This window comes from Oncorhynchus tshawytscha, linkage group LG30 (assembly GCF_018296145.1).
Source record: "Oncorhynchus tshawytscha isolate Ot180627B linkage group LG30, Otsh_v2.0, whole genome shotgun sequence".
In the NCBI taxonomy this organism is placed as follows: Eukaryota; Metazoa; Chordata; class Actinopteri; order Salmoniformes; family Salmonidae; genus Oncorhynchus; species Oncorhynchus tshawytscha.
The window spans coordinates 47,314,397-47,338,629 of NC_056458.1; the positions used below are offsets into that span (position 1 = coordinate 47,314,397).

The following is a 24,233-nucleotide window of genomic DNA, read 5'->3' on the forward strand; positions in this document are numbered from 1 at the left end:
CACTATTCCTCCAAAGACCGAAACACTATTTGGAAAGTAGCAACTTGATCAACGGACCATGAAATAGTTTCAACCACTTTTTCTGCAGACTAAATAATTTAGTCCAAAAGAAAAATCCGTTGTGCTGGTTCTTTCCACAGTAGGCTATACGTAATTATTAAGCAATCAAGGTCACAGTACATACACAAACCTCCATTGTGGTTATGGTTAAGCTTGAATTCTGTCAATATAGGTTTTCATCTTGTAGTTCACATATAATATGCCCTGTTTTTTTAAGCCACTACAAAACCCAATCATAGCCTGATAAGATTGTCAGTACAATGTAAAGAACATCAAATCCAGATGTGACACACAAACTAACAGACCAGTGACAACATGTTCCTTACCAACACAATGTTTTATTAGAGGGAAAGAAGTAAAAACACATTACATCATTCAAGGGCTGTTAAAAAAAAAAAAAAAAAAAATCAACGCGTGACTCCTCACTTGTTCAGATGACTACAGACCAGTGACCCAAAATATTATTTTACACAGAAATAATACAGGATCTATAACTACGGGGCGGCAGGGTAGCCTAGTGGTTAGAGCGTTGGACTAGTAACCGGAAGGTTAAACAAATCTGTCGTTCTGCCCCTGAACAGGCAGTTTAACCCACTGTTCCTAGGCCGTCATTGAAAATAAGAATTTGTTCTTAACTGACTTGCCTAGTTAAAAAAAGGTAAAATAAAAACTACTTATGCTTAATGTTTAAGGACAAAAATAAGCAAAAGTTTGAATCATGGTGGTAGAGAACCCGTTACATTTTCAGCTGGTATATTATAGAACGGATATCAGATACATTTTGCGCCGTGAAACCAAAAAAAAAAAAAATCACGACTAAATCTCCACTTAAAGTACAGAGAGGAAACTTAGTCTAAAAGAGAAAGTACTCTCACGAGAACAATCCTACTCTCACGAGAACAATCCCTTCTGGAGGTCACTGGTCTTACAGTGAAAAAATATATACTAATACATTCTGAAACCAATATGATGAAACGTTGGAGAAAGAAGAAGTCACTGCGTCTGAGCCCAATCTCATCCTCACTACAAGACCTTGTATCTTCCTTTGCTGGTGGGTTGGTAGGAGTTTTGCTAAAATGAGAGAGAACATTTATTGAGCAATGAGAATTTTTTTAAATTTATTTTTTTATACATCCCCCCCCCAAGTTAATTACTTTCAGTACTTTTAATACATTCAACTTTTATTACTGGTGTTCATACAATGATGCAACCAACATGTAGACTGACACAAATGATTATAGAATGATTCCCTAGGCCCAGCATAAATAAATAGATAGACAGATATAGTTCGGAGATAAGAGAGGACAGAACCATACATATGAATTCTATTTCTATGGCCAGAACTTACTAATCTGATAAGCTCCTCCTTGATGAGCCGAGTGATCTCAGCCTTAGCCTTCGTAACGGCCAGCTCATTTGCACCTGTCAATCAAATACATCAAAATATTACAACAAGTGACATCCATCAACAACAACAAACAAACAAAAACCCCACTCACTACTGCTAACATGCAACACTCAACTCTCCAACATTGGTGAAGACTTGGAAGTGGTCATTGTAAATAGAATAGGTGCTTACTCTCAATAGCCAGGTAGATCTTGCGTTCTCCCTCTTTGGGCTCTTTGCCTGGAGGGAAGTAGGTTCCTCTGATGGTGATGGCTGCCTCAGAGTATTCTCCGATCCTCTGGAGGGCCTCTTTAGATGTCACCTTCCACCTCGCAGTCTGGTGGAACACAGGAAACAGACATTAACATCTTCCTGTTCGCTTAGGCCGTTATTTACAAAGCGTTGATATAGGGTTGTGTTTAGGTGGTACTGACCTCACAAAGCGTCTCAGAGTAGGACAACAGAATGTTCATGTCACTACGACAACCGTCTACCGACATGTCAATTAGATGTAGTAAAAACCAGCTTTTAGTCTTGAAATCTTTGGTTGTTTAGTACACTATCGTATCCACTCTGCGAAGCCTCACATGTCAACCCTTAAAGAGATGAGTGAGGCTAAGGCTTAAGAGGGTGTGAACAATGCAGAATGGATGTAGACAAAGAAGAGCTCTCCAATAGGTGTACACAAAACAAGTTTATCAACTTTCAAAGCAGAATTACTTTCCCTTTATTCCTCAACTGTACGATATACCATTTTCTAATCTCTACTTTAATCTAATGTTAAAAAAAAAATATATATATATTTTTTTTTTGCTACATAAGACCAAATCGAGCCGGTCGGTCACAAATACGAATAAGATCAACCAGTTTGTGTTTCACCGTAAGCTCTGTCCGTCAAGGAACAGACATGGCAAATAGACCGTTCAGTGTTCAACTGAAAGAAAATCAGCATGATAAAGTAAAGCATAGTTCACATAGAAATGGAGAATAACTTTCGTTTAGAGATTCAATGAGTCCTCCACCTACACCCTAATGTTGAGTCCCAAATGACAACATATTCCCTATGTAGTTTACTACTATTGACCAGGGCCCATAAGACACTGTCTAGGGATTAGGAAATAGGGTAAAAGTAGTGCACTATATAGGGAATAGGGTGTCATTTGGGATCCAGGCCCATATAAAAACTGACCTGAGGGAAATCATTGATTTCCAGCTCCTCTTCGTATCTCTTGACTGTCTCGGCCTGTTCAGCTGCCTGCCTCTCCTCCTCCAGCTTCTCCACAGGGATGTAGTTGAGCTTGGCGTTGATCTTCTCAGCCAGCTGCTCGGCGATGGTCTTCGCCGAGACGGAGGGGGCCATGATGGTGCCTCCTCTCAGGATGGCATTGGTGGCCTGTTGCATCACATCCTGTCCAGAGAGAGTAATGGATTATGTCAGGATGGAAGGTTGAAGACTACTAAAAAAAAAAAAAACTCACACAGAAACACAGACCCACCCACACCCACCTGAGCCTCAGCCCCCAAGTTCTTCTGGGCGTTGATCCTGAGAGCCAGTCTCTTGGCCATCTCCAGTTTCTGGATGTTCCCAGCAGAGGGGGCACCGAGGTTGGCTAGGCCCCCTGCTGCTGCAGCCGCAACTGCCGCAGCGCTGGGCGGCCCTCCCCCTGGAGCCGACAGATCCTTCACCCTCTTCTTGGAGTTGAACATGCTCTCGATCTGCTCGTCAATCTGTAAGGACAGGGTGAGATATCGTGTCAATATAGTACGTATTCTACGAGGTTTTAGAAACGCATTGTTTGACCACAATGGATGGGTTGCGATATACATTATTAAGAGTCTGGAACCAGGTGAGTGTTCCCTACATAACCCTAGTCTGGAACCAGGTGAGTGTTCCCTACATAACCCTAGTCTGGAACCAGGTGAGTGTTCCCTACATAACCCTAGTCTGGAACCAGGTGAGTGTTCCCTACATAACCCTAGTCTGGAACCAGGTGAGTGTTCCCTACATAACCCTAGTCTGGAACCAGGTGAGTGTTCCCTACATAACCCTCTATAACCCTAGTCTGGAACCAGGTGAGTGTTCTCTACATAACCCTCTATAACCCTAGTCTGGAACCAGGTGAGTGTTCCCAAATGGCTCCCTACATAACCCTCTATAACCCTAGTCTGGAACCAGGTTCTAAGAAAATTAAGTGTTCTCTTAAAGAGCATAACACAGTCTATAACCCACAGTCTGGAACCAGGTGAGTGTGTATGTCCCAAATGGCTCCCTACATAACCCTCTATAACCCTATTGGGCCCTGGTTACTTACAAGCCCTTAACAAACAATGCAGTTCTAAGAAAATTAAGTTAAAAAATGTAAAATAACTCATTAAAGAGCAGCAGTAAAATAACAGTAGCGAGGCTATATACAAGCCACAGTTGGCATTCTACTCTAAGCTTTAGGAGAGTGTGGAACCTGTACTCACATCCTGCGCCCTAGTCACATGATCAGAACCTGTACTCGCATCCTGGGCCCTAGCTACATGATCAGAACCTGTACTCACATCCTGGGCCCTAGTCACATGATCAGAACCTGTACTCGCATCCTGGGCCCTAGCTACATGATCAGAACCTGTACTCACATCCTGGGCCCTAGTCACATGATCAGAACCTGTACTCACATCCTGGGCCCTAGTCACATGATCAGAACCTGTACTCATCCAGCATCCTGGAACCTGCCCCAGCTACATGATCAGAACCTGTACTCACATCCAGGGCCCAGGCACATGATCAGAACCTGTACTCACATCCAGGGCCCTAGTCACATGATCAGAACCTGTACTCACATGGGCCCTATCAGAACCTGTACTCACATCCTGGGCCCTAGTCACATGATCAGAACCTGTACTCACATCCAGGGCCCTAGTCACATGATCAGAACCTGTACTCACATCCAGGGCCCTAGTCACATGATCAGAACCTGTACTCACATCCAGGGCCCTAGTCACATGATCAGAACCTGTACTCACATCCTGGGCCCTAGTCACATGATCAGAACCTGTACTCACATCCAGGGCCCAGGCTACATGATCAGAACCTGTACTCACATCCAGGGCCCAGGCTACATGATCAGAACCTGTACTCACATGATCAGAACCTGTACTCACATCCAGGGCCCTAGTCACATGATCAGAACCTGTACTCACATCCTGGGCCCTAGTCACATCATCAGAACCTGTACTCACATCCAGGGCCCTAGTCACATGATCAGAACCTGTACTCACATCCAGGGCCCTAGTCACATGATCAGAACCTGTACTCACATCCAGGGCCCTAGTCACATGATCAGAACCTGTACTCACATCCAGGGCCCTAGTCACATGATCAGAACCTGTACTCACATGATCAGAACCTGTACTCATATCCAGGGCTTGATCCACATGATCAGAACCCGTACTCACATCCAGGGCTCGATCCACATGATCAGAACCTGTACTCACATCCAGGGCCCTAGTCACATGATCAGAACCTGTACTCACATCCAGGGCCCTAGTCACATGATCAGAACCTGCACTCATATCCAGGGCTTGATCCACATGATCAGAACCCGGGCTCGATCCACATGATCAGAACCCGTACTCACATCCAGGGCTCCGTCCTCGTCATCAGAGTCCTGCAGACCCAGAGCGGCCTTCTGCAGCTTCTTCCTCTCGTTAGCCAGGGCATGCTCCGTCTCGTCAAATTTGAAGCCCTTCCCCGAGAACCCGCTGCTGCTCTTGATGCTTTTACCCTCCTGGGGAAAGAAAAAGGCCATTATAGAGAGGGTGTGTTACATTCACCTACTGATGACACAGTGCTAGCAGCAATGGGAAATAAGCCAGCGACAAAACCGGTCTAATCTTGTTGAATATCGAGTTGAAGAAATATTTTTTTTTTTTAAAAAGGACACAGAATATAATATTGTAATTCGTCGCTGACAATCATCAGCTGTAATGCACAGTGTTTTTTGTTGTTGTTGCTGGGCACACATAGACCGTTTCCACGACAACACAGGAACAGCACTACTTCAGAACTACTTACCGCTTGCCGCTGGTTTTTGAAGGACAGCCACAGCTGCTCCAGCTCCTTGGGCACAGGGGACCCTGAGAGCTCCAGGGCCTTGATGATGTCCCCGGCGTAGCGTGCCTGCTCATCTGTGATGAAGGTGTAGGCAAAGCCCTGGGACAAAACAAAATCAGGGTGGGTTTTAAAATTAGGGTTGTAACTGTACGCGTATTTGTTCCTGAACCGTTTTCGTTACGGAACCTGGGTTCGGGTCCTCGCGGTGAACCCTGAACACTAGGCCTATATGCCTTCCACTGAAATGTGTCTTCCGCAGACGATGCATGCCTTGTGTAAATCTGAGCTGGAAAAAAATTAAATACTTTAAAAATATATATATATATACACCTTTTTTTTTTTACCTAACTAGGCAACTAAGAACAAATTATTATTTTCAATGACAGCCTAGGAACAGTGGGTTAACTGCCTGTTCAGGGGCAGAACGACAGATTTGTACCTTGTCAGCTCGGGGGTTTGAACTTGCAACCTTCCAGTTACTCGTCCTGTGAGTACAGGTTCTGATATGACTCGTGATTATATACTGATTTAGGAATACCAACCCTTTGGAATTTATTGGTGGGGCAAAAAAAATCAGAGTTAATATTTTAGACTGATTGTGGGTTCTATCAATGTAATTATCAGCGTCATTTCCAATCCCCCATTTTTATTTTTTAAATAAATAAATACTTATTTTCCTTATTTATCATTATCCATTAACCATCTCTCCCCTAATTAGAGTAAAATAATGGACAACAATACTTAGGCTTCTACTTCCAGCTATTCGTTTTACGGACGCGGTATATTTAACATTAGCTCTCTTGTTTTTATTTGTTTGTTGTTAGTCTCACCCTTCAGCTCCACTCAAACCCCTCCCATCTATCTCAGCTCCACTCAAACCCCTCCCATCTATCTCAGCTCCACTCAAACCCCTCCCATCTATCTCAGCTCCACTCAAACCCCTCCCATCTATCTCAGCTCCACTCAAACCCCTCCCATCTATCTCAGCTCCACTCAAACCCCTCCCATCTATCTCAGCTCCAAAACCCCTCCCATCTATCTCAGCTCCACTCAAACCCCTCCCATCTATCTCAGCTCCACTCAAACCCCTCCCATCTATCTCAGCTCCACTCAAACCCCTCCCATCTATCTCAGCTCCACTCAAACCCCTCCCATCTATCTCAGCTCCACTCAAACCCCTCCCATCTATCTCAGCTCCACTCAAACCCCTCCCATCTATCTCAGCTCCACTCAAACCCCTCCCATCTATCTCCACTCAAACCCCTCCCATCTATGCAGCTCCACTCAAACCCCTCCCATCTATCTCAGCTCCACTCAAACCCTCCCATCTATCTCAGCTCCACTCAAACCCCTCCCATCTATCTCAGCTCCACTCAAACCCCTCCCATCTATCTCAGCTCCACTCAAACCCCTCCCATCTATCTCAGCTCCAAAACCCCTCCCATCTATCTCAGCTCCACTCAAACCCCTCCCATCTATCTCAGCTCCACTCAAACCCCTCCCATCTATCTCAGCTCCACTCAAACCCCTCCCATCTCTGAAAACCATCCAGTTTTAAATACCGACAACTCTGTATTTTCTTAATGAAACTCAAAACTACAGTAACTACTGGCATTACATTTTCCCGCTGTAGCGAAACCGAACCGTGACCCCAAACCAGCAATACGTACCAAACCGTTATACCCCTAGTTTGAAATTAATTGTTTCTAGATAACAATTTTATTTATTTTACCTTTTTTTAACTAGGCAAGTCAGTTAAGAACAAATTCTTATTTTCAATGACAGCCTAGGAACAGTGGATTAACTGCCTGTTCAGGGGTAGAACGACAGATTTGTACCTTGTCAGCTCGGGGATTTGAACTTGCAACCTTCCGGTTACTAGTCCAACGCTCTAACCACTAGGCTACCCTGCCACCCCAATCAATCAAATGCATCTTTTTTTTCCTAATATGGTTGAAGAGGTCCTTGGAGGGGAATAAAAAACAACAAAATTTTTGCCCAGTAATTTGTTCCATTTTAGTGATCAGAATTCCTGGAATTCTTGATAAACTAGTACCCACAATTAATTAGTTTGATGGACTACTAGGGTATCGTACAGGACCACTACTCACTTTGTTCCCGGCTCTCCCTGTACGTCCAGCCCTGTGGACATAGTCCTCGTAGTGGTTGGGACAGTTGTAGTTGACGACTAGGATCAACTGCTTGATGTCCAGCCCCCTGGCTGCCACAGAGGTGGCCACCATTAGCCGACACGCCCCGTTCTTAAAATCATTGATGACGCTGTCTCTGTCGTACTGGTCAATGCCTACATTGAGTGGACGGAGATAAACAGACGCTTGTTATCAAATGATATAGTTCAAAACAACGGACATGATAAAGGCGAAATGTTTATCTGCCATAAATAAACATAGTTTAATTAGAAGATATAATAAGGAAAATGGTTGAGGAGACGATGAGCTCAGCCCAGTCACTTTCAAACCCTGGACTAACTGAATGAGCTCAGTCCGGTCACTTTCAAACCCTGGACTAACTGAATGAGCTCAGCCCGGTCACTTTCAAACCCTGGACTAACTGAATGAGCTCAGCCCGGTCACTTTCAAACCCTGGACTAACTGAATGAGCTCAGCCCGGTCACTTTCAAACCCTGAACTAACGGAATGAGCTCAGCCCGGTCACTTTCAAACCCTGGACTAACTGAATGAGCTCAGCCCGGTCACTTTCAAACCCTGGACTAACTGAATGAGCTCAGCCCGGTCACTTTCAAACCCTGGACTAACTGAATGAGCTCAGCCCGGTCACTTTCAAACCCTGGACTAACTCAGTGTGTCCCAAATGCCACCCAATTCTCTACATCAGGGCTATTCAACTCAAGACCCTACGATGTCCCGAACTGGCTGCTTTTCTGGTCTACCTGATAATTAAAAATTGCACACACACCTGGTGTCCCAGGTCTAAATCACTTCCTGATTGGAACTGTCTTCAAGGTCAAGAGTTGAGTTTGAAGGTACTACTTTTGACCAGAGGACCAATTTTGTGGGCGGAGCCTCAGACTAATGACAATAGAACACGGGTGCGTTTGTATGACATTACCTCCGTGCAGAGACATGCAGGGGTAGGAGGCCTTCATCAGGTCTTTGAGCAGCCCGTCAGCATGCTCCTGTTTGTCCACAAAGATGATGACCGAGCCCTTCTCCTGGTAATGGCCAAGGATCTCAAGCAGCTTCAGGAACTTCTGGTCCTCCTCAATTACCAGCTAGGTGGAGGAGAAGACATGATGAGGGGAAAACATGGATGTCTATGTGACTTCAGCTTGACAAGAGAGAAATGGCAACAACACTAATTTAACAAATGACCAATATGGAATATGTAAAAGATGGATGGTGGTGCCATTGACAAAATAGGAGATATATTCTTATTCATGGTGAATAGTTAAGGACTCCAGATATTTCCACCTTTCATTTCATAAAAAAAAAAAAAAACATAATTCCCACTTTGACGTTATGGGGTACTGTGTGTAGGCCACAACATCCAAAATCTAACCCATTTTAAAAATTTAGACGAACACAAAAATGTGAAATAAGTTTTTAAAAAAGGTGTGAATACATTCTGAAGCCACCAAAACAAAAAATATATAAAAATATTTTTTTAAATGCAAAACGTGTAAAGTGTTGGTCCCATGTTTCATAAGCTGAAATAAAATCCCAGAAATTGTTCATATTACACAAAAAGCTTATTTATCTCAAATGTTGTGCACAAATTTGTTTACATCCCTGTTAATGAGAATTTCTCATTTGCCAAGATAATCCATCCAGCTGACAGGTGTGGCATATCAAGAAGCTGATTAAATAGCATGATCAATACACAGGTGCAAAGGCCACTCGAAGATGTGCAGTTTTGTCCCAAAACACAATGCTACAGATGTGTCAAGTTTTGAGGGAGAGTGGAATTGGCATACCGACTGCAGGAACGCCCACCAGAGCTGTTGGTATAATGTTAATTTCTCTACCATAAGCCGCCTCCAACATTGTTTTAGATAATTTGGCAGTACATCCAACCAGCCTCACAACCACAGACCACGTGTAACAACGCCAGCCCAGGACCTCCACATCAGGCTTCTTTACCTGCGGGATGGTCTGAGACCAGCCACCCAGACAGATGAAGAAACTGTGGGTTTGCACAACCAAAGAATTTCTGCACAAACTTTTTTTTATTTTTTAAACGCCTCAGGGAAGTTCATCGGCATGCTCGTCGTCCTCACCAGGGTCTTGACTTGACTGCAGTTTAGCATCGTAACGGACTTCAGTGGGCAAATGCTTTTTTTCTTGTGCGGATGTTCAGGGGGCCGGAACAAAATCACAAATAATTTGTAAAACTGCTAAATTTAAAATCGCAAGACGACCAAACAGATATAATATTTGAATAAAACACAATTTCAAACTTTTCTTACATTGGTATACGATCTCATACAGTATATACTGTATCTGTGTTATGTGTGGGAATAGTCTGGAACAGATTTCCAAAATGTTAAATCACCTGGAGCTGATTTTCTAGTGTTTTTACTGTCTTATGTCTCAAAAATTTAATTTTTTAAAAATTTGTTCACAAAATTTGAGGAGCAAAATAAAATGACTGGCCTGCGGGCCTCCAGTTACGTAACCCTGCTCTGACGGGATGGTTTACATTTGATATCCTGTGTAGAACAGGAGTTTTTCGTCACCACATCACATGACTGACTAGGAATAACTCCGGGCCCTATCCACAGGGCACCAAAAAAAAAGGTTAAAGAGATTGAACTCGCACCCTATTCCCGTTAAAGTGCACTACTTTTGACCAGAGCCCTATGGTCCTTGGTTAAAAGTAGTGCACTATAAAATGGTAACAATTCAGGACACACAGAGAATGTAAAAAGGCCAGTCTTACCACATGTTGCTCCACATCAGAGCACACCACGCTCCTGCCTCCCACCTGAACCTCGATGGGCTTGGACAGTATCCTCCTGGCCAGTGCCTCCATGGCCCGCGGGAACGTAGCGGAGAACATGACCGTCTGCCGGTCTGGACGCACGTTGTCCATGATACGCATCACCTGGGGGAAGGAACATTACAGGAGAAGGATATGACCTATTATTCTGGTGCCCGGGTCAGGTTTAAATAGCTGCGATAACATGAAATGATGCGATTTTTCTTTAAAAAAGTTGATTTTCCTTTAAAAAAACAAGTAATGTGCGTCTGTCTACCTGTGGCTCAAAGCCCATGTCGAACATTCTATCCGCCTCGTCCACGACCACGTACGTGGCTCGCCGCAGGTTTGTGACTCGCCCTACACACCCAAGGAAAGTAGAGTATATAACAAGTTACTCTCTGGAAAGTGGGCTCACCCAAAGCTTTCACACAAAGTTCCTGAACCTCCTGGTAAATTTACCTCAACAAGCCTAAAAACAAACAAAAAAAAAATAAAAATATATTTTTTAAAGTCTTCCCTTTTCCTAAGGCATTAAATATTTCACTTCAATTCACACAACTGCCATTTATTGTGTTCAGGCTGTTAAGAGGACAGATTATTAGGTTTCTATATTTGTCTCGTCTTGCGTACCATCTCAGGGGCACGAGGAACCTGTAAAAATGTCAGAAAACAGCCAATACAATAAAAGAGATGAGGCCACGTCAAAGCACTATGTTGACCGCCTTTTCACCTACAAAACGAAACAGAGAGATTACCTGGCATGTGCGGAAGGAAAGAGCGCTATAAAACTGTGCGTTTTATTACATGATTCTATTTTTAAATGTAGCATTTACACACAGTCATAAAACAACACTGACTTTTAAATACAAACGTAAACATATTCACACTTGTCGGACAACCATGTTCTACTTTAGGCTTCACATGTTATTCAAATCCATACACGAGTGAAATGTCTGACTTTTTACATGACTAACAAGGAAACTTGACTTGGGATAAAGGTTTGTTGAAAGCTTGACTTACGCCTCTGAACGTGAGGACCACCCACGAGGCAGTATCGTCTCTTCACCTACTTGTAGCTGATCATTATTTCTTCAGGGAACACTTCAAAAATGGTCGGATATGATTCCCAAGGCGGTCAGATAACGTTGACAGTTTTAGTAAAAAAAAAGAGGTACCGACTTGACTCTCGTACGGAAACATTTCATGCAAAGCAGGACATTTCCATCTCACTTTCTATCTCACTTTCTGTTGGTCAGAAAGAGACCTTTCTAAGTCAAAATAATTATAACACTGGACATTGCACACACACACACACTGCAGGTTTCTCACATATCAGGAATCCCTATCATTATATGTTAACTGGATACAATAACACAAGAGGGCTATGAGACAAGGTGTGTCACTCACCGCTGTTGGCACCTAACATGTCAATCATTCGCCCTGGTGTGCACACAATGATCTCTGCTCCCCTCTTCAGCTCAGCAATCTGCATCACAAGCAAGAAACAAACCATTTTTTAAATTTAAATAATGATATTCAACCAACGTACAATCCCGTTTGCCTTTTCCTAACTGATTATAGGGCTTGACATTTACTTTAATAACTACTTGCCCAAAAGCTCAAGGTCACATGTCGCCCCCCCCCCCCCTAAAAAAGGTCTGTAACACCATGTTAATCTTTGTATGATGCGATGAACAACTTTACAAAATAAAAATGTATTACTAATCAATTTAACCTTAGAGAATCCGACAGAATTGGAGGTTACACTATGCCTACTGGGCTTCTCTGTATATTCAAGCCTGTCTTAAAATATCGCACTGCCCCTTTAAAAGGCTCTCCTGGCGCACTGCCCCTTTAAAAGGCTCTCCTGGCGCACTGCCCTTTAAAAGGCTCTCCTGGCGCACTGGCCCTTTAAAAGGCTCTCCTGGCGCACTGGCCCTTTAAAAGGCTCTCCTTGAAGATGGTTGGCCACACGTGGGAGCTTATCAAACATAGCAACATTACAACCAAATACTTTTTATGTCTTTATAAAATAATTCCCCCCCCAGGGGCTCGAAATTAAGTGCGAACCTTTGATTCAAAATAATAAGACGGTTGAAAATAGATTCTGGGGGACAGTTCTGGGACGACATATCTAAAATGTATTCAGCCACTGCACTTTAAAACATTTTTAAAAAGCAAATGAGGCTGATGCAACAGATCAGACCGTTTAGCTTAAAATGTTGATCCAGTTTTTATTTCTGCTGTGATCTGTTGCATCAGCCTCATCGCTTTAAAAAAAGTAAAAAAATACAAATGAAAACAACTATATATAAAACTAGCACGGGTTGCTAATATGACTAGTGATGCAACAACTAGCACGGGTTGCTAATATGACTAGTGATGCAACAACTAGCACGGGTTGCTAATATGACTAGTGATGCAACAACTAGCACGGGTTGCTAATATGACTATTGATGCAACAACTAGCACGGGTTGCTAATATGACTATTGATGCAACAACTAGCACGGGTTGCTAATATGACTATTGATGCAACAACTAGCACGGGTTGCTAATATGACTATTGATGTAACAACTAGCACGGATTGCTAATATGACTATTGATGCAACAACTAGCAAGGGTTGCTAATATGACTACCGATGCAACAACTAGCAAGGGTTGCTAATATGACTACCGATGTAACAACTAGCAAGGGTTGCTAATATGACTAGTGATGCAACAACTAGCACGGGTTGCTAATATGACTAGTGATGCAACAACTAGCACGGGATGCTAATATGACTAGTGATGCAACAACTAGCACGGGTTGCTAATATGACTAGTGATGCAACAACTAGCACGGGTTGCTAATATGACTATTGATGCAACAACTAGCACGGGTTGCTAATATGACTAGTGATGTAACAACTAGCACGGGATGCTAATATGACTAGTGATGCAACAACTAGCACGGGTTGCTAATATGACTAGTGATGCAACAACTAGCACGGGTTGCTAATATGACTATTGATGCAACAACTAGCACGGGTTGCTAATATGACTAGTGATGCAACAACTAGCACGGGTTGCTAATATGACTAGTGATGCAACAACTAGCACGGGTTGCTAATATGACTACCGATGCAACAACTAGCACGGGTTGCTAATATGACTACCGATGCAACAACTAGCACGGGTTGCTAATATGACTAGTGATGCATGCAATATGACTACTGATGTAACAACTAGCACGGGTTGCTAATATGACTAGTGATGCATCAACTAGCACGGGTTGCTAATATGACTAGTGATGCAACAACTAGCAAGGGTTACTAATATGACTACCGATGCAACAACTAGCACGGGTTGCTAATATGACTACCGATGCAACAACTAGCACGGGTTGCTAATATGACTACCGATGCAACAACTAGCAAGGGTTACTAACGACTAGAAATATGCATTTGGTTGCCGGACAATAAAATTGTTAATTTGAAACCCAATAGAACATGAGAATATGCCATGGCAACCAGCATTTAAGTGAAATAATTCCCCTCAACATTTCTATTGTCAGATTTCAGCTAGGCTACTTTAGAAAGACATGTTTCAGAAAATTATAAAACGTCTAGGTTTTAAACAATTAAGTTTATGGTTAAAACTTTAATTTTCTTTCTTAAAAAAAAAAAAAATGCTGACAGCCTATTTAATCTGAACGAACCATGCCTCCAGTATGTTAGACAGAATCAAGCCTTTTAGACACTAACACAACTTATCCTTCATTATATTTAGGCAAACATGAATACTGTTTAGCCTATATTTAATATACTTAAAAAGTCTCAAAGTTTGGCATCATTTTATGGCGCCTCCCTCATGTCGGCATCGGTTTGGACATGAGGCTGTAGCCAATATGCATCTCACCTACACTTTGACAAAAAAAAAAATATATATATATATATATGAAAAATATATCTGAATATTATGCCAATGTTGGCGCCTCTTATCCAATTCTGATTGGAGTAGGCCAACTGTTTCATAGTGATTTTTTATATTTTTTATTGTACATTCAGACAACTTAAATCTATATTCTTCTTGTCAGACTATATATATATATATATTTTTTTTAAACTTGTCCCAGACAAGAGAACAAGCATTAATGCTGTGTTTTCATGTGTTGCTTCCACGCTATGGTCTTAGATCTCTCTTCATATAGTGTTATGGTGGTCTCTCTTGTCGTGATGTGCGCTTTGGCCTATATTTTATCTTTAATCCCAGCCCGTCCCCGCAGGAGGTATTTTGCCTTCTGGTAGGCCGTCATTGTAAATAATATGTTCTTAACGGACTTCCTTAGTTAAATAAAATTTTAAAAATGTATGTCGAGCCCTGTATTATTCAAACCTACAACCTAGGATTTCTTTAAATACAATGTACAATTTTTTTTATATATATTTTTTTATCATCATGGTAAGTCGTAATTGGTTCTACCTGTTCACTAATCCCAGTGCCTCCATATACACACACCACCCTCAGGTTCAGAGGCTTGGAGAACTTCTTGCACTCCTTGGTGATCTGCAGAGCCAGCTCTCTAGTGGGAGTCATGATCACAGCTGAATGGGGGAAGAGAACAGACAAATAGAACTCAGACAACATACTCTCATCGTCTATTTGCCCTTACAAAATACAGCACCTTCCTTGAACAGCTGTCATATCGTTTGATAGGACCATTCTGCTCAGCAAATTAAAATGTGGCCCTGTCCGGGGGTGTCCTCGGATGGGGCCACAGTGTCTCCTGACCCCTCCGGTCTCAGCCTCCAGTATTTATGCTGCAGTAGTTTGTGTCGGGGGGCTAGGGTCAGTTTGTTATATCTGGAGTACTTCTCCTGTCCTATTCGGTGTCCTGTGTGAATCTAAGTGTGCGTTCTCTAATTCTCTCTTTCTTTCTCTCTCTCGGAGGACCTGAGCCCTAGGACCATGCCCCAGGACTACCTGACATGATGACTCCTTGCTGTCCCCAGTCCACCTGGCCGTGCTGCTGCTCCAGTTTCAACTGTTCTGCCTTATTATTATTATTCGACCATGCTGGTCATTTATGAACATTTGAACATCTTGGCCATGTTCTGTTATAATCTCTACCCGGCACAGCCAGAAGAGGACTGGCCACCCCACATAGCCTGGTTCCTCTCTAGGTTTCTTCCTAGGTTTTGGCCTTTCTAGGGAGTTTTTCCTAGCCACCGTGCTTCTACACCTGCATTGCTTGCTGTTTGGGGTTTTAGGCTGGGTTTCTGTACAGCACTTTGAGATATCAGCTGATGTACGAAGGGCTATATAAATAAATTTGATTAGAAAATTGTGATTTACACATAGAAAGCAGATATGCCAGCATTCAGGTTAATTTAGGTGTAATTGATATGGGGTTGTATGACAGAAAACTAGTACAAAAGGGGCCCTTACCGATGGGTCCCTCAGCCTCCTCCAGGGGCCTCTGGTCCATGATGTGACGGTACATGGGAAGGAGGAAGGCGATGGTCTTTCCACTGCCAGTCTTAGCAATGCCAATGAGATCTCTCCCAGACATGATGGCTGGAATGGCCTGAGCCTGGATGGGGGTGGGCTTCTCATAGCTGTGTCTGGAGATGTGAAGACAACATCACTTAACACACCTATCTAGAAGTGTATGGCAAGTGAATCACAGGCGACATCAGCACTGAGCTAAAAAGGCTAGAGCTGCCGCTTTCAAGGAGCGGGACACTAATCCGGACGCTAAGCCCTCCGACAAACCATCAAACAGGCAAAGCATCAAACTATCAAGGATTACAAATAGAAACCCAGCCGCGAGCTGTCCAGTGACGCAAGCCTACAAGACAAGCTAGATACCTTCTTCTATGCTTGTGTTGATGCTAGCAACACTGAACCATCCATGAGAGCCCCAGCTGTTCCGGAAGACAGTGTGATCACGCTCTCCATAGCCGATGTGAGTAAGACCTTTAAACAGGGTAACATTCACAAGGCTGCAGGGCCAGACGGATTACCAGGACGTGTACTGAGAGCATGCGCTGACCAGCTGTCAAGAGTCTTCACTGACATTTTTAAACTCTTCCTGACCCAGTCTGTAATACCTACATGTTTCATGCAGACCACATTAATCCATGTGCCCAAGAATGCCAAAGTAACTTGCCTAAATGACTACCGACTCATTACACTCTCAAAGCATTTCATGGCTACAGATGTAAAGCTGGTCATGGCTCACATCAACACCATCATCCCAGACACCCTGGACCCAATTCGCATACTGCCCCAATAGATGACAATCTCCATTGCACTCCACACTACCCTTTCCCACCCTGACAAAAGGAACACCTATGTCAGAATGCTATTCATTGAATACCATTCAGCATGCAACACCATAGTGCCCACGAAGCTCATCACTTAGCTAAAAGACTCAGGGACTAAGCATCTCCCTCGCAACTGGATCCTGGACTTCCTGATGGGCCGCCCCCAGGTGGTAAGGGAGACAACACAACCGCCACGCTGATCCTCAACACAGGGGCCCCTCAGGGGTGCATGCTTAATCCCCTCCTGTACACCCTGTTCACTCACGACTGCGTGGCCACGCACGACTCCAACACCATCATTAAGTTTGCTGACGACACGACGGTGGTAGGCCTGATTACCAACAACGATGAGACAGCCTTTAGGGAGGAGGTCAGAGACCTGGCAGGGAGATGCCAGGACAACAATAACCTCTCCCTCAGCATCAGCAAGACAAAAGGAGCTGTTTGTGGACTACAGGAAACGGAGGGCCGAGAATGCCCCCCATCCACATCGACGGGGTTGTAGCGGAGCCTCTTCATTTCAGGAGGCTGAAAATATTCGACATGGGCCCTCAGATCCTGAAAAAGTTCTACAACTGCACCATTGAGAGCATCTTGACTGGCTGCATTACCACTTGGTATGGCAACTGCTTGGCATCCTACCGCAAGGCACTACAAAGGGTAGTGCGTACAGCCCGGTACATCACTGGGCCCAAGCTCCCTGCCATCTAGGATCTCTATACCAGGCGGTGTTAGAGGAAAGCCCAGGAAGATGTGCATCAGTAATTGGTACTGATGCACAAAGTCTAGAACCAACAGGACCCTGAACCTGCTACTACCCCCAAGCCATGAAACTGCTAAATAGTTAGTTAAATAGTTAACCAATAGTTACCCGGAATATATGCATTGACCCTTTTTACACCTACGGTTTTGGCTTATCACATACGCTGCAGTTACTGTAAATCATCTATCCTGTTGCCTAGTCACTTTATCCCTACCTATATGTACAGTACATATCTACCTCCATTACCTCGTACCCCATGCACATCGACTTGGTATTGGTACCCGTGTGTATATAGCAAAATTATCGTAACTCATTGTGTATTTATTCCATGTGTTATTTTTTTAATAAATATGATTTCTTACTTTTAGTTTCTCTGCATTGTTGAAAAGGACCCGTAAGTAAACAATTCACTGTTAAGTAGATCCACTGTAGATTATTTCACATTGAAAATCACAGTAGCAGGGGGTTTAGAAACCATCACACCTACTCCATACCAGTTCCCTCTATAGTGCACTATTAAGGCTCTGGTCTAAAGTAGTGCACTATATAGGGAATAGGGGTCCATAGGACTCTGGTCAAAAGTAGTGCACTATAGAGGGAATAAGGTGCCATTTGGCCAGTCTGTTGTTTAAAAAAGTATGTGACAAATAACATTTCGGATTTGATCAACTGCCGATTACATAACAAATGTATGTTAAGGTCCTATTCATTTGGACCGATAGGTAACTTACTTATATCTGCTACAATGTCAAACTTTGTCTGCGACACTCACCTCTTCAGTGCACTTAGGATCTTCATAGACGTGCCACACTGAACCCATGACTTGATGGGCTTGGGACAACCTTTCCCTTTGACTGCGATTCCCTCCAGGTCCAGCCTGTGGACATTCACCTCTGTATGCATTCATCAAAAGGAAAGGAGTTTGATCAACGATGGGCAACTTTGATAAGGGGACACACACACAATTTTTTTAAACTCATGACGGGCCGCAGTGGCTCGCAGGTCTGCCTTAATTTTATGCAATTCTACACATTTTGCCGTGGGGGTGTAGAGAAATGTTCGCATATATATATATATATATGATTTCTGAGTGAGAGTGACTAACAAAGTCAATGCCACCCCCGGCTGGAAATTCGACCATGATTACTACAAGTTTGGATAGCTGTCTGCTAGACTAATTTACCAATCTACCATTTTTATTTTTGTTGCTAACGTGCTAATTGAGTGACTGTCAGTGACTGACATAAAGAGACAAACTGCCGATGCCCAACCACATTTTGAAATTGCACTTGGTATATTCCGCTACTCTCTCAACATCGAGACCCCAATCGAGTTCCTAAATTGTTTTTTAAAAATATGGGGGGAAATCGATCAGTGGACCTACAAAAGGGGGCCAGTTGCCCACCCACGAGCAACATTGACACTTGTCATTTAGCAGACAAAAGCAACTAAAAATATCCACACCAAGGTTTTCCGTGGGCCGGTATTAGCCAATAAATTAAATTGGCACCGGACGTGAGAAGAAGAAACAAATCCCATTGGAAAATAAACCTAGTCATTACATTTGACCGGTCTATCTACCTATATCTATATCTTTTTAACCTAGTCATTACATTTGACCGGTCTATCTACCTATATCTATATCTTTTTAACCTAGTCATTACATTTGACCGGTCTATCTACCTATATCTATATCTTTTTAACCTAGTCATTACGTTTGACCGGTCTATCTACCTATATCTATATTTTTAACCTAGTCATTGATGGAAATACATTTGACCGGTCTATCTATATCTATAGGTCTATAGGTTCATTTGCAAAACTAAGTGGAATTAAACTTGACTTACCTCCCTACTCTTCTACATTTGCACACACTGTACATAGAAAGAAAATCTATTGTGTTATTGACTGTACATTTATGTGTAACTCTGTGTTGTTTTTGGTCGCACTGCCAGGTCACAGTTGTAAAATGAGAACTTGTTCTAAACTGGCCTAGTTGGTTAAATAAAAGGTGAAATAAAAATAAATAAAAACCGGCCCGTGTAGATATTTGTTATGTATCTCATTTACACAGCATACAGATACAAAGATTTTGAGAGGAATATCTGTCAGACAGCGCGAGAGCTGCTACTACAACATCTCAAACAAGAAATACACAGGCAACGGAAGGCAGTCTTCGTCAGCACGTCACACACCCCTTTGCAATGAGCTGGAGGCAGTACACATTTTGAAAACATACTTAAAAATTTTTGAAACCTGAATGTTTTTACTACATATTATATGAGGCATGTTTTTACCTTGCTTTCAAAGTAGCCAAAATCAGACCCTATCCGTGAAGGCAATTATTTTAGATATCAACTTTATTTCATTGTCCAGTAGTCACAAACACACAATTCTAGTTATATTAGCAACCCATGCTAGTTGTTGCACATTATAGCTCCCCTTCTTTCTACATATCTAAAATGTTATTTGAATCTCTGTCACGGGAAACCGCTCGCTTTTTGACAACAGTGTTTTCTGACTAACTGCATTATGGAACAAACATTCGCATGTAGCCTACTGCCTTGTGCGCATTGCTGCGCTTATAAATGTGAAGATGTTTTAAATATTTTTTTTTTAACCTATTCTATTGGTCAGTTTGTCAAGAAAGAAAGAAACTTTTCCAAACACACTCTGGGACAGTTGTGGGATGATAGATCCAAAATCCATACAACCAGTATGCATATGCTACATAAAAATAAAACATTAAAAAGCAAATGAGTCGGATGCAACAGATCAGAATGTTTAGGCTAGTAATTTTGCTATTCGTTACTCATCTTGTTGGCTGAGGAAAAGTTAAATGTGGGCATCGGAATTCAGTAAGGACCACAAATTGTTGTATCCTCGATTTGCATGTTCTGTTGAGATTAATTACCATAATCTAAATGTGATTTGTCATTCTGAGCACCGTGGTTGGACGCTCTAATCAGGTTACACACTCAATGGTTATGAGTCCAGTAAATTAAAATGCTGCTGGTCAAATTTCCTGCGCCACAATTTTCTAATGGAATCCTTGCCACACACACAGGCTCGGTTTGCTTTTGGCAGAACACGACTAGGCGACCATCTGTGCTCATACTCCTCAAAGTAATTTGCTTGAAAAACTAAGGAAAAAAATGCAATATTACTGTTGTTTGTCCCTTCTGAGCCACCGTAGCAGATACATAGCCAGATACACTTCCTCAAAATAGTCCAAATTAATCAAAGATACAAATGTATCATTAAAAAAAAAAAAGTATCTTTTGCAGAGATCTTAGTCGTGCAAATTTACATCTAGCTAAGATGTTTGGTGCAGCATTTCTCAAGTGAAAAAATGTACATGAAAACTAGTCATCTCTCATTGAATGACAACAAACACTTCATGTTCTCACTCCTACTTGGACTAGTACTGTTGACCAATCACTGAAGAAGGGGCGTAGACTTTGGCCACCGAACTTCGACTTGCCTCAAGAAAAACATGTGTGCGCACAAACAGCCAGGAAAACTGGCAAAGACCAAAGTGGGAAAAAAACGGCACAAAGTATTCATGATATACGTGCAAACTGTTTAGACTGGGAAGTATACGGTAAGCTGTACAGTTAGTGCAGTTAACTAAGTTTTACGGGGAAAACAACCACTATCAGTCATTGCAAATAGACCCTTTCTCAAAAAATAAGTGTGGGTGTGAGTTCTTATATACACACACACACACACACACACACACACACACACACACACACACACACACACACATAATACACACACATACCCTCTGGAGACATCTTGGCCAGCTCTGGCACCTCTACATAGAAGTCCTTGCGGTACGGTTCGTACTCAATCTTCTGGTGATCCACTGGCTCCAGCACCTTCCTCTGTTTGGTCTGGTAGCCAGTCAGGGCTGTCGCCAGATCCACTTCCTCTTCCTCTGATGAGTACTGGGAAGACAGTGACACAACATGTAGGAACCTGCTCTCTTCAGTGAGAGAACTTCGAGAGAAGTTCTTGAAACTTTTGGACCAAATGGCACCCTATTCCCTACATAGCGCACTACTATAGCACCCCGTTCCCTATATAGTGTACTACTATAGCACCTTATTCCCTACATAGTGCACTACTATAGCACCATATTCCCTACATAGTGCACTACTATAGCACCCTATTCCCTACATAGTGCACTACTATAGCACCCTATTCCCTACATAGTGCACTAACACTTGACCCCATGAGCCCTATACATTTACACAAACGATCACAATAAGAGCATGACAGGACAAAAACAGCTTACCTCCATTGCATCCTGGTCATTCTCCATCAGCTCACCCTTCTTTTTGTGGACATTTGGTCCCCTCTTAGTTTTGCATACGGTGACAACTTTGGATACATTTACTCCTCCCTTCTAATTGTGTGGAGGGCAACAAAAAAATAAAAAGAGAGAGAGAGATTGCATCACACACAAAAAGACCAAAGCAGCACATACTGACAGTAATGTTTCCAACGAGCTAAATACTGTATGTGTGAAGGAAACTATTGGGGGATGGTTTAACTTACCTTGTCGTTCCCTTTAGACTGGGGGCCCATGTTGAACTTCTTGACTTCCTCCTTGACCTCCTCCATGTAGGCGTCTAAGGTATCCAGCTCATCCTCTGCTTCCTGCTCCATGGGAGTAACCTCCTCCTCCTCTTCCTCCTCCTCCTCTTTCTTTTCCTCCTTCTCCTCCGGCCCCTTACCCTCCTCGCCTTCTTCAGGCTCTTCCTCGGGAGCTGTCCCTTCCTCATCGTCATCTGAAAGGAAGAGAAGTCTGGTGAGACCCTGTGTTGGCAGTTATCTAAATCAGTCTTTGAAAGTGGAAACTAATGCATTTAGGTGCACATGAAGCCCACAACACAACCATGAAAAGTAGAAGCCTGAGCTTGTTCCTCACCATCGTCATCCTCTAGACTCCACTTCTTTCCCTGCTTCATCTCCTCAATCTCTCTCTTGATCTCCTCAATGTTCCCTAGGGCCTTCTTCCTTTGGTCCTCCCTCCACTTCTCCACTCGCTCCTTCCTCTTCCTCATCTCTTCCTCCAGCTTGTTCTGGTCAAAGTCTTGCTGTGGGGACAACACATAAAGAATGCACAAATATTCAACTGTCATATTTCGGTCAAAGTTTCCAAATTGCTGAACAACATCTATTAGCGGAATAGGACTCACATCCTCAACCACCTCCTCTTGTTCTTCTTTGATTTTCTTCTTCTCTGCAGAGGCTTCAGGGTTGTCTTTTTCCTTGCTTTTAGACAGACTGGCAAACCAAAACAGTCAAAGGAGAACAAGTTAAGGTCAGGTGTAAGTAATATTTATTGAGGGGGTGGGGGGGAATATAACCCTTTGGTAAAAACTCACGTCTCTTCAGTTTTCCTGCTTTTGCTGGGGCTTGCGGATTGAGATCTGCGTCCTCGGCTTCTAGACCTTCTATTCCTGTCACGGCTCCTGGAGCGCCTCTTCTCCCGACTCCTAGAGCGTCTGGATCACATCAGACAAACTCAATAACAATATCAGACCAGGCATATATTTCACACTCAAAGACTCACCCTTACTCTGATGACTTTGATCAATCACTCACTCTTGGTCTCTGTCTTTCTCACACACACACACAACTCACCTGGGGCGCTTCCTGTCTCTGGACCTTGATCGGCGTCGGTCACGGCTGCGTGACCTCTCTCCCCGCCTGTTGCGGTCCCTGTCTCGGTTTCGTGAGGCAGCCCCATCATCCTTCTTGGAGCGTTTGTCTGGGGAACGGCTCTTTGATCGACTCCCGGACCGACCCCTCGATGCCGACCGTTTCCTGTAATGCCTAACAAACATTGACAGAAATGATTTAAAACACTTCAAATCACTTAACTAAAACAACTGACATAAAAATATATGTGAGTTAAAAACGTCGTTAGTGCGAGAGAGTAATGCCGCGAACAACTGGGGATTCTGAAATGTACGAGTTCATTACGTTCAAGAAAACTGGGAACTCGGAGGGGGAAAAAAAAGCAAGCTCGGCCTGAGAAAATCGTTTCGAACAGTCATCCAATTCAGAATTGCAAGTGGGAAACTCGGCCATCTATGCAAAGATCTTTGGCCTCCGACTTTCCCGACCTGAAGATCACGAACGTCATGATTTGACCTCGCCCCCCCCGAGTTCCTAGTTGTCTAGAAAGCACCATATACAACTGCACAGCACATGGCCAATGTGTTTTAAATAATTGTGTCGTTTGTGAATGCATTATCAAGTATTTTTACTTTGTCTATTAGGCTAACTAGCCAGCTAGCTATCTATCACATTCAATGGTCTGTAAACGTTAGCTAGCTTGTTAGCTAGCGCGTTGGCTCAACGTTGCACACTTGATAGCTAGCTCGGCTTTTTTTAATCCTTCAAAACAGACAAAAAATAATAATTACAAGAGACCCGTAAACTCCTCACTTACCTTGACTCGCGCCCCATGTTTACGTTGAGTCCACAAAGAGATTAAATATCAATGTTTTATTGTTAAACTTTTGTGCATTTGTTTTCATGCGTGATCACGTTAGCTGTTTCCTGGAACGTAATCAAAAAGGGACGGTTCTTCTTAGATTGCGTAGCTACATTGGATGTGTCCGCCTCT

General features: G+C 43.0%; 1 protein-coding gene across 1 annotated transcript; it reads right to left on the bottom strand.

The window, feature by feature from the left end:
- Positions 1–378: 378 nt before the first annotated feature.
- Positions 379–24,202, bottom strand: ddx46 (DEAD (Asp-Glu-Ala-Asp) box polypeptide 46). The gene is made up of 23 exons (XM_042309107.1): positions 24,057–24,202; positions 23,243–23,434; positions 22,984–23,103; positions 22,795–22,882; positions 22,524–22,692; positions 22,151–22,383; positions 21,888–21,998; positions 21,372–21,537; positions 18,357–18,477; positions 15,941–16,116; positions 14,975–15,096; positions 11,919–11,997; positions 10,786–10,868; positions 10,470–10,634; positions 8,640–8,802; positions 7,661–7,854; positions 5,511–5,648; positions 5,074–5,223; positions 2,954–3,175; positions 2,637–2,855; positions 1,640–1,784; positions 1,409–1,482; positions 379–1,131 (listed from the first exon to the last, which is right to left on the bottom strand). The coding sequence occupies exons 1-23, from the start codon at positions 24,071–24,073 to the stop codon at positions 1,084–1,086; spliced, it is 3,195 nt and encodes a 1,064-aa protein (XP_042165041.1). The 5' UTR covers positions 24,074–24,202; the 3' UTR covers positions 379–1,083.
- Between the last annotated feature and the right edge of the window lie 31 nt (positions 24,203–24,233).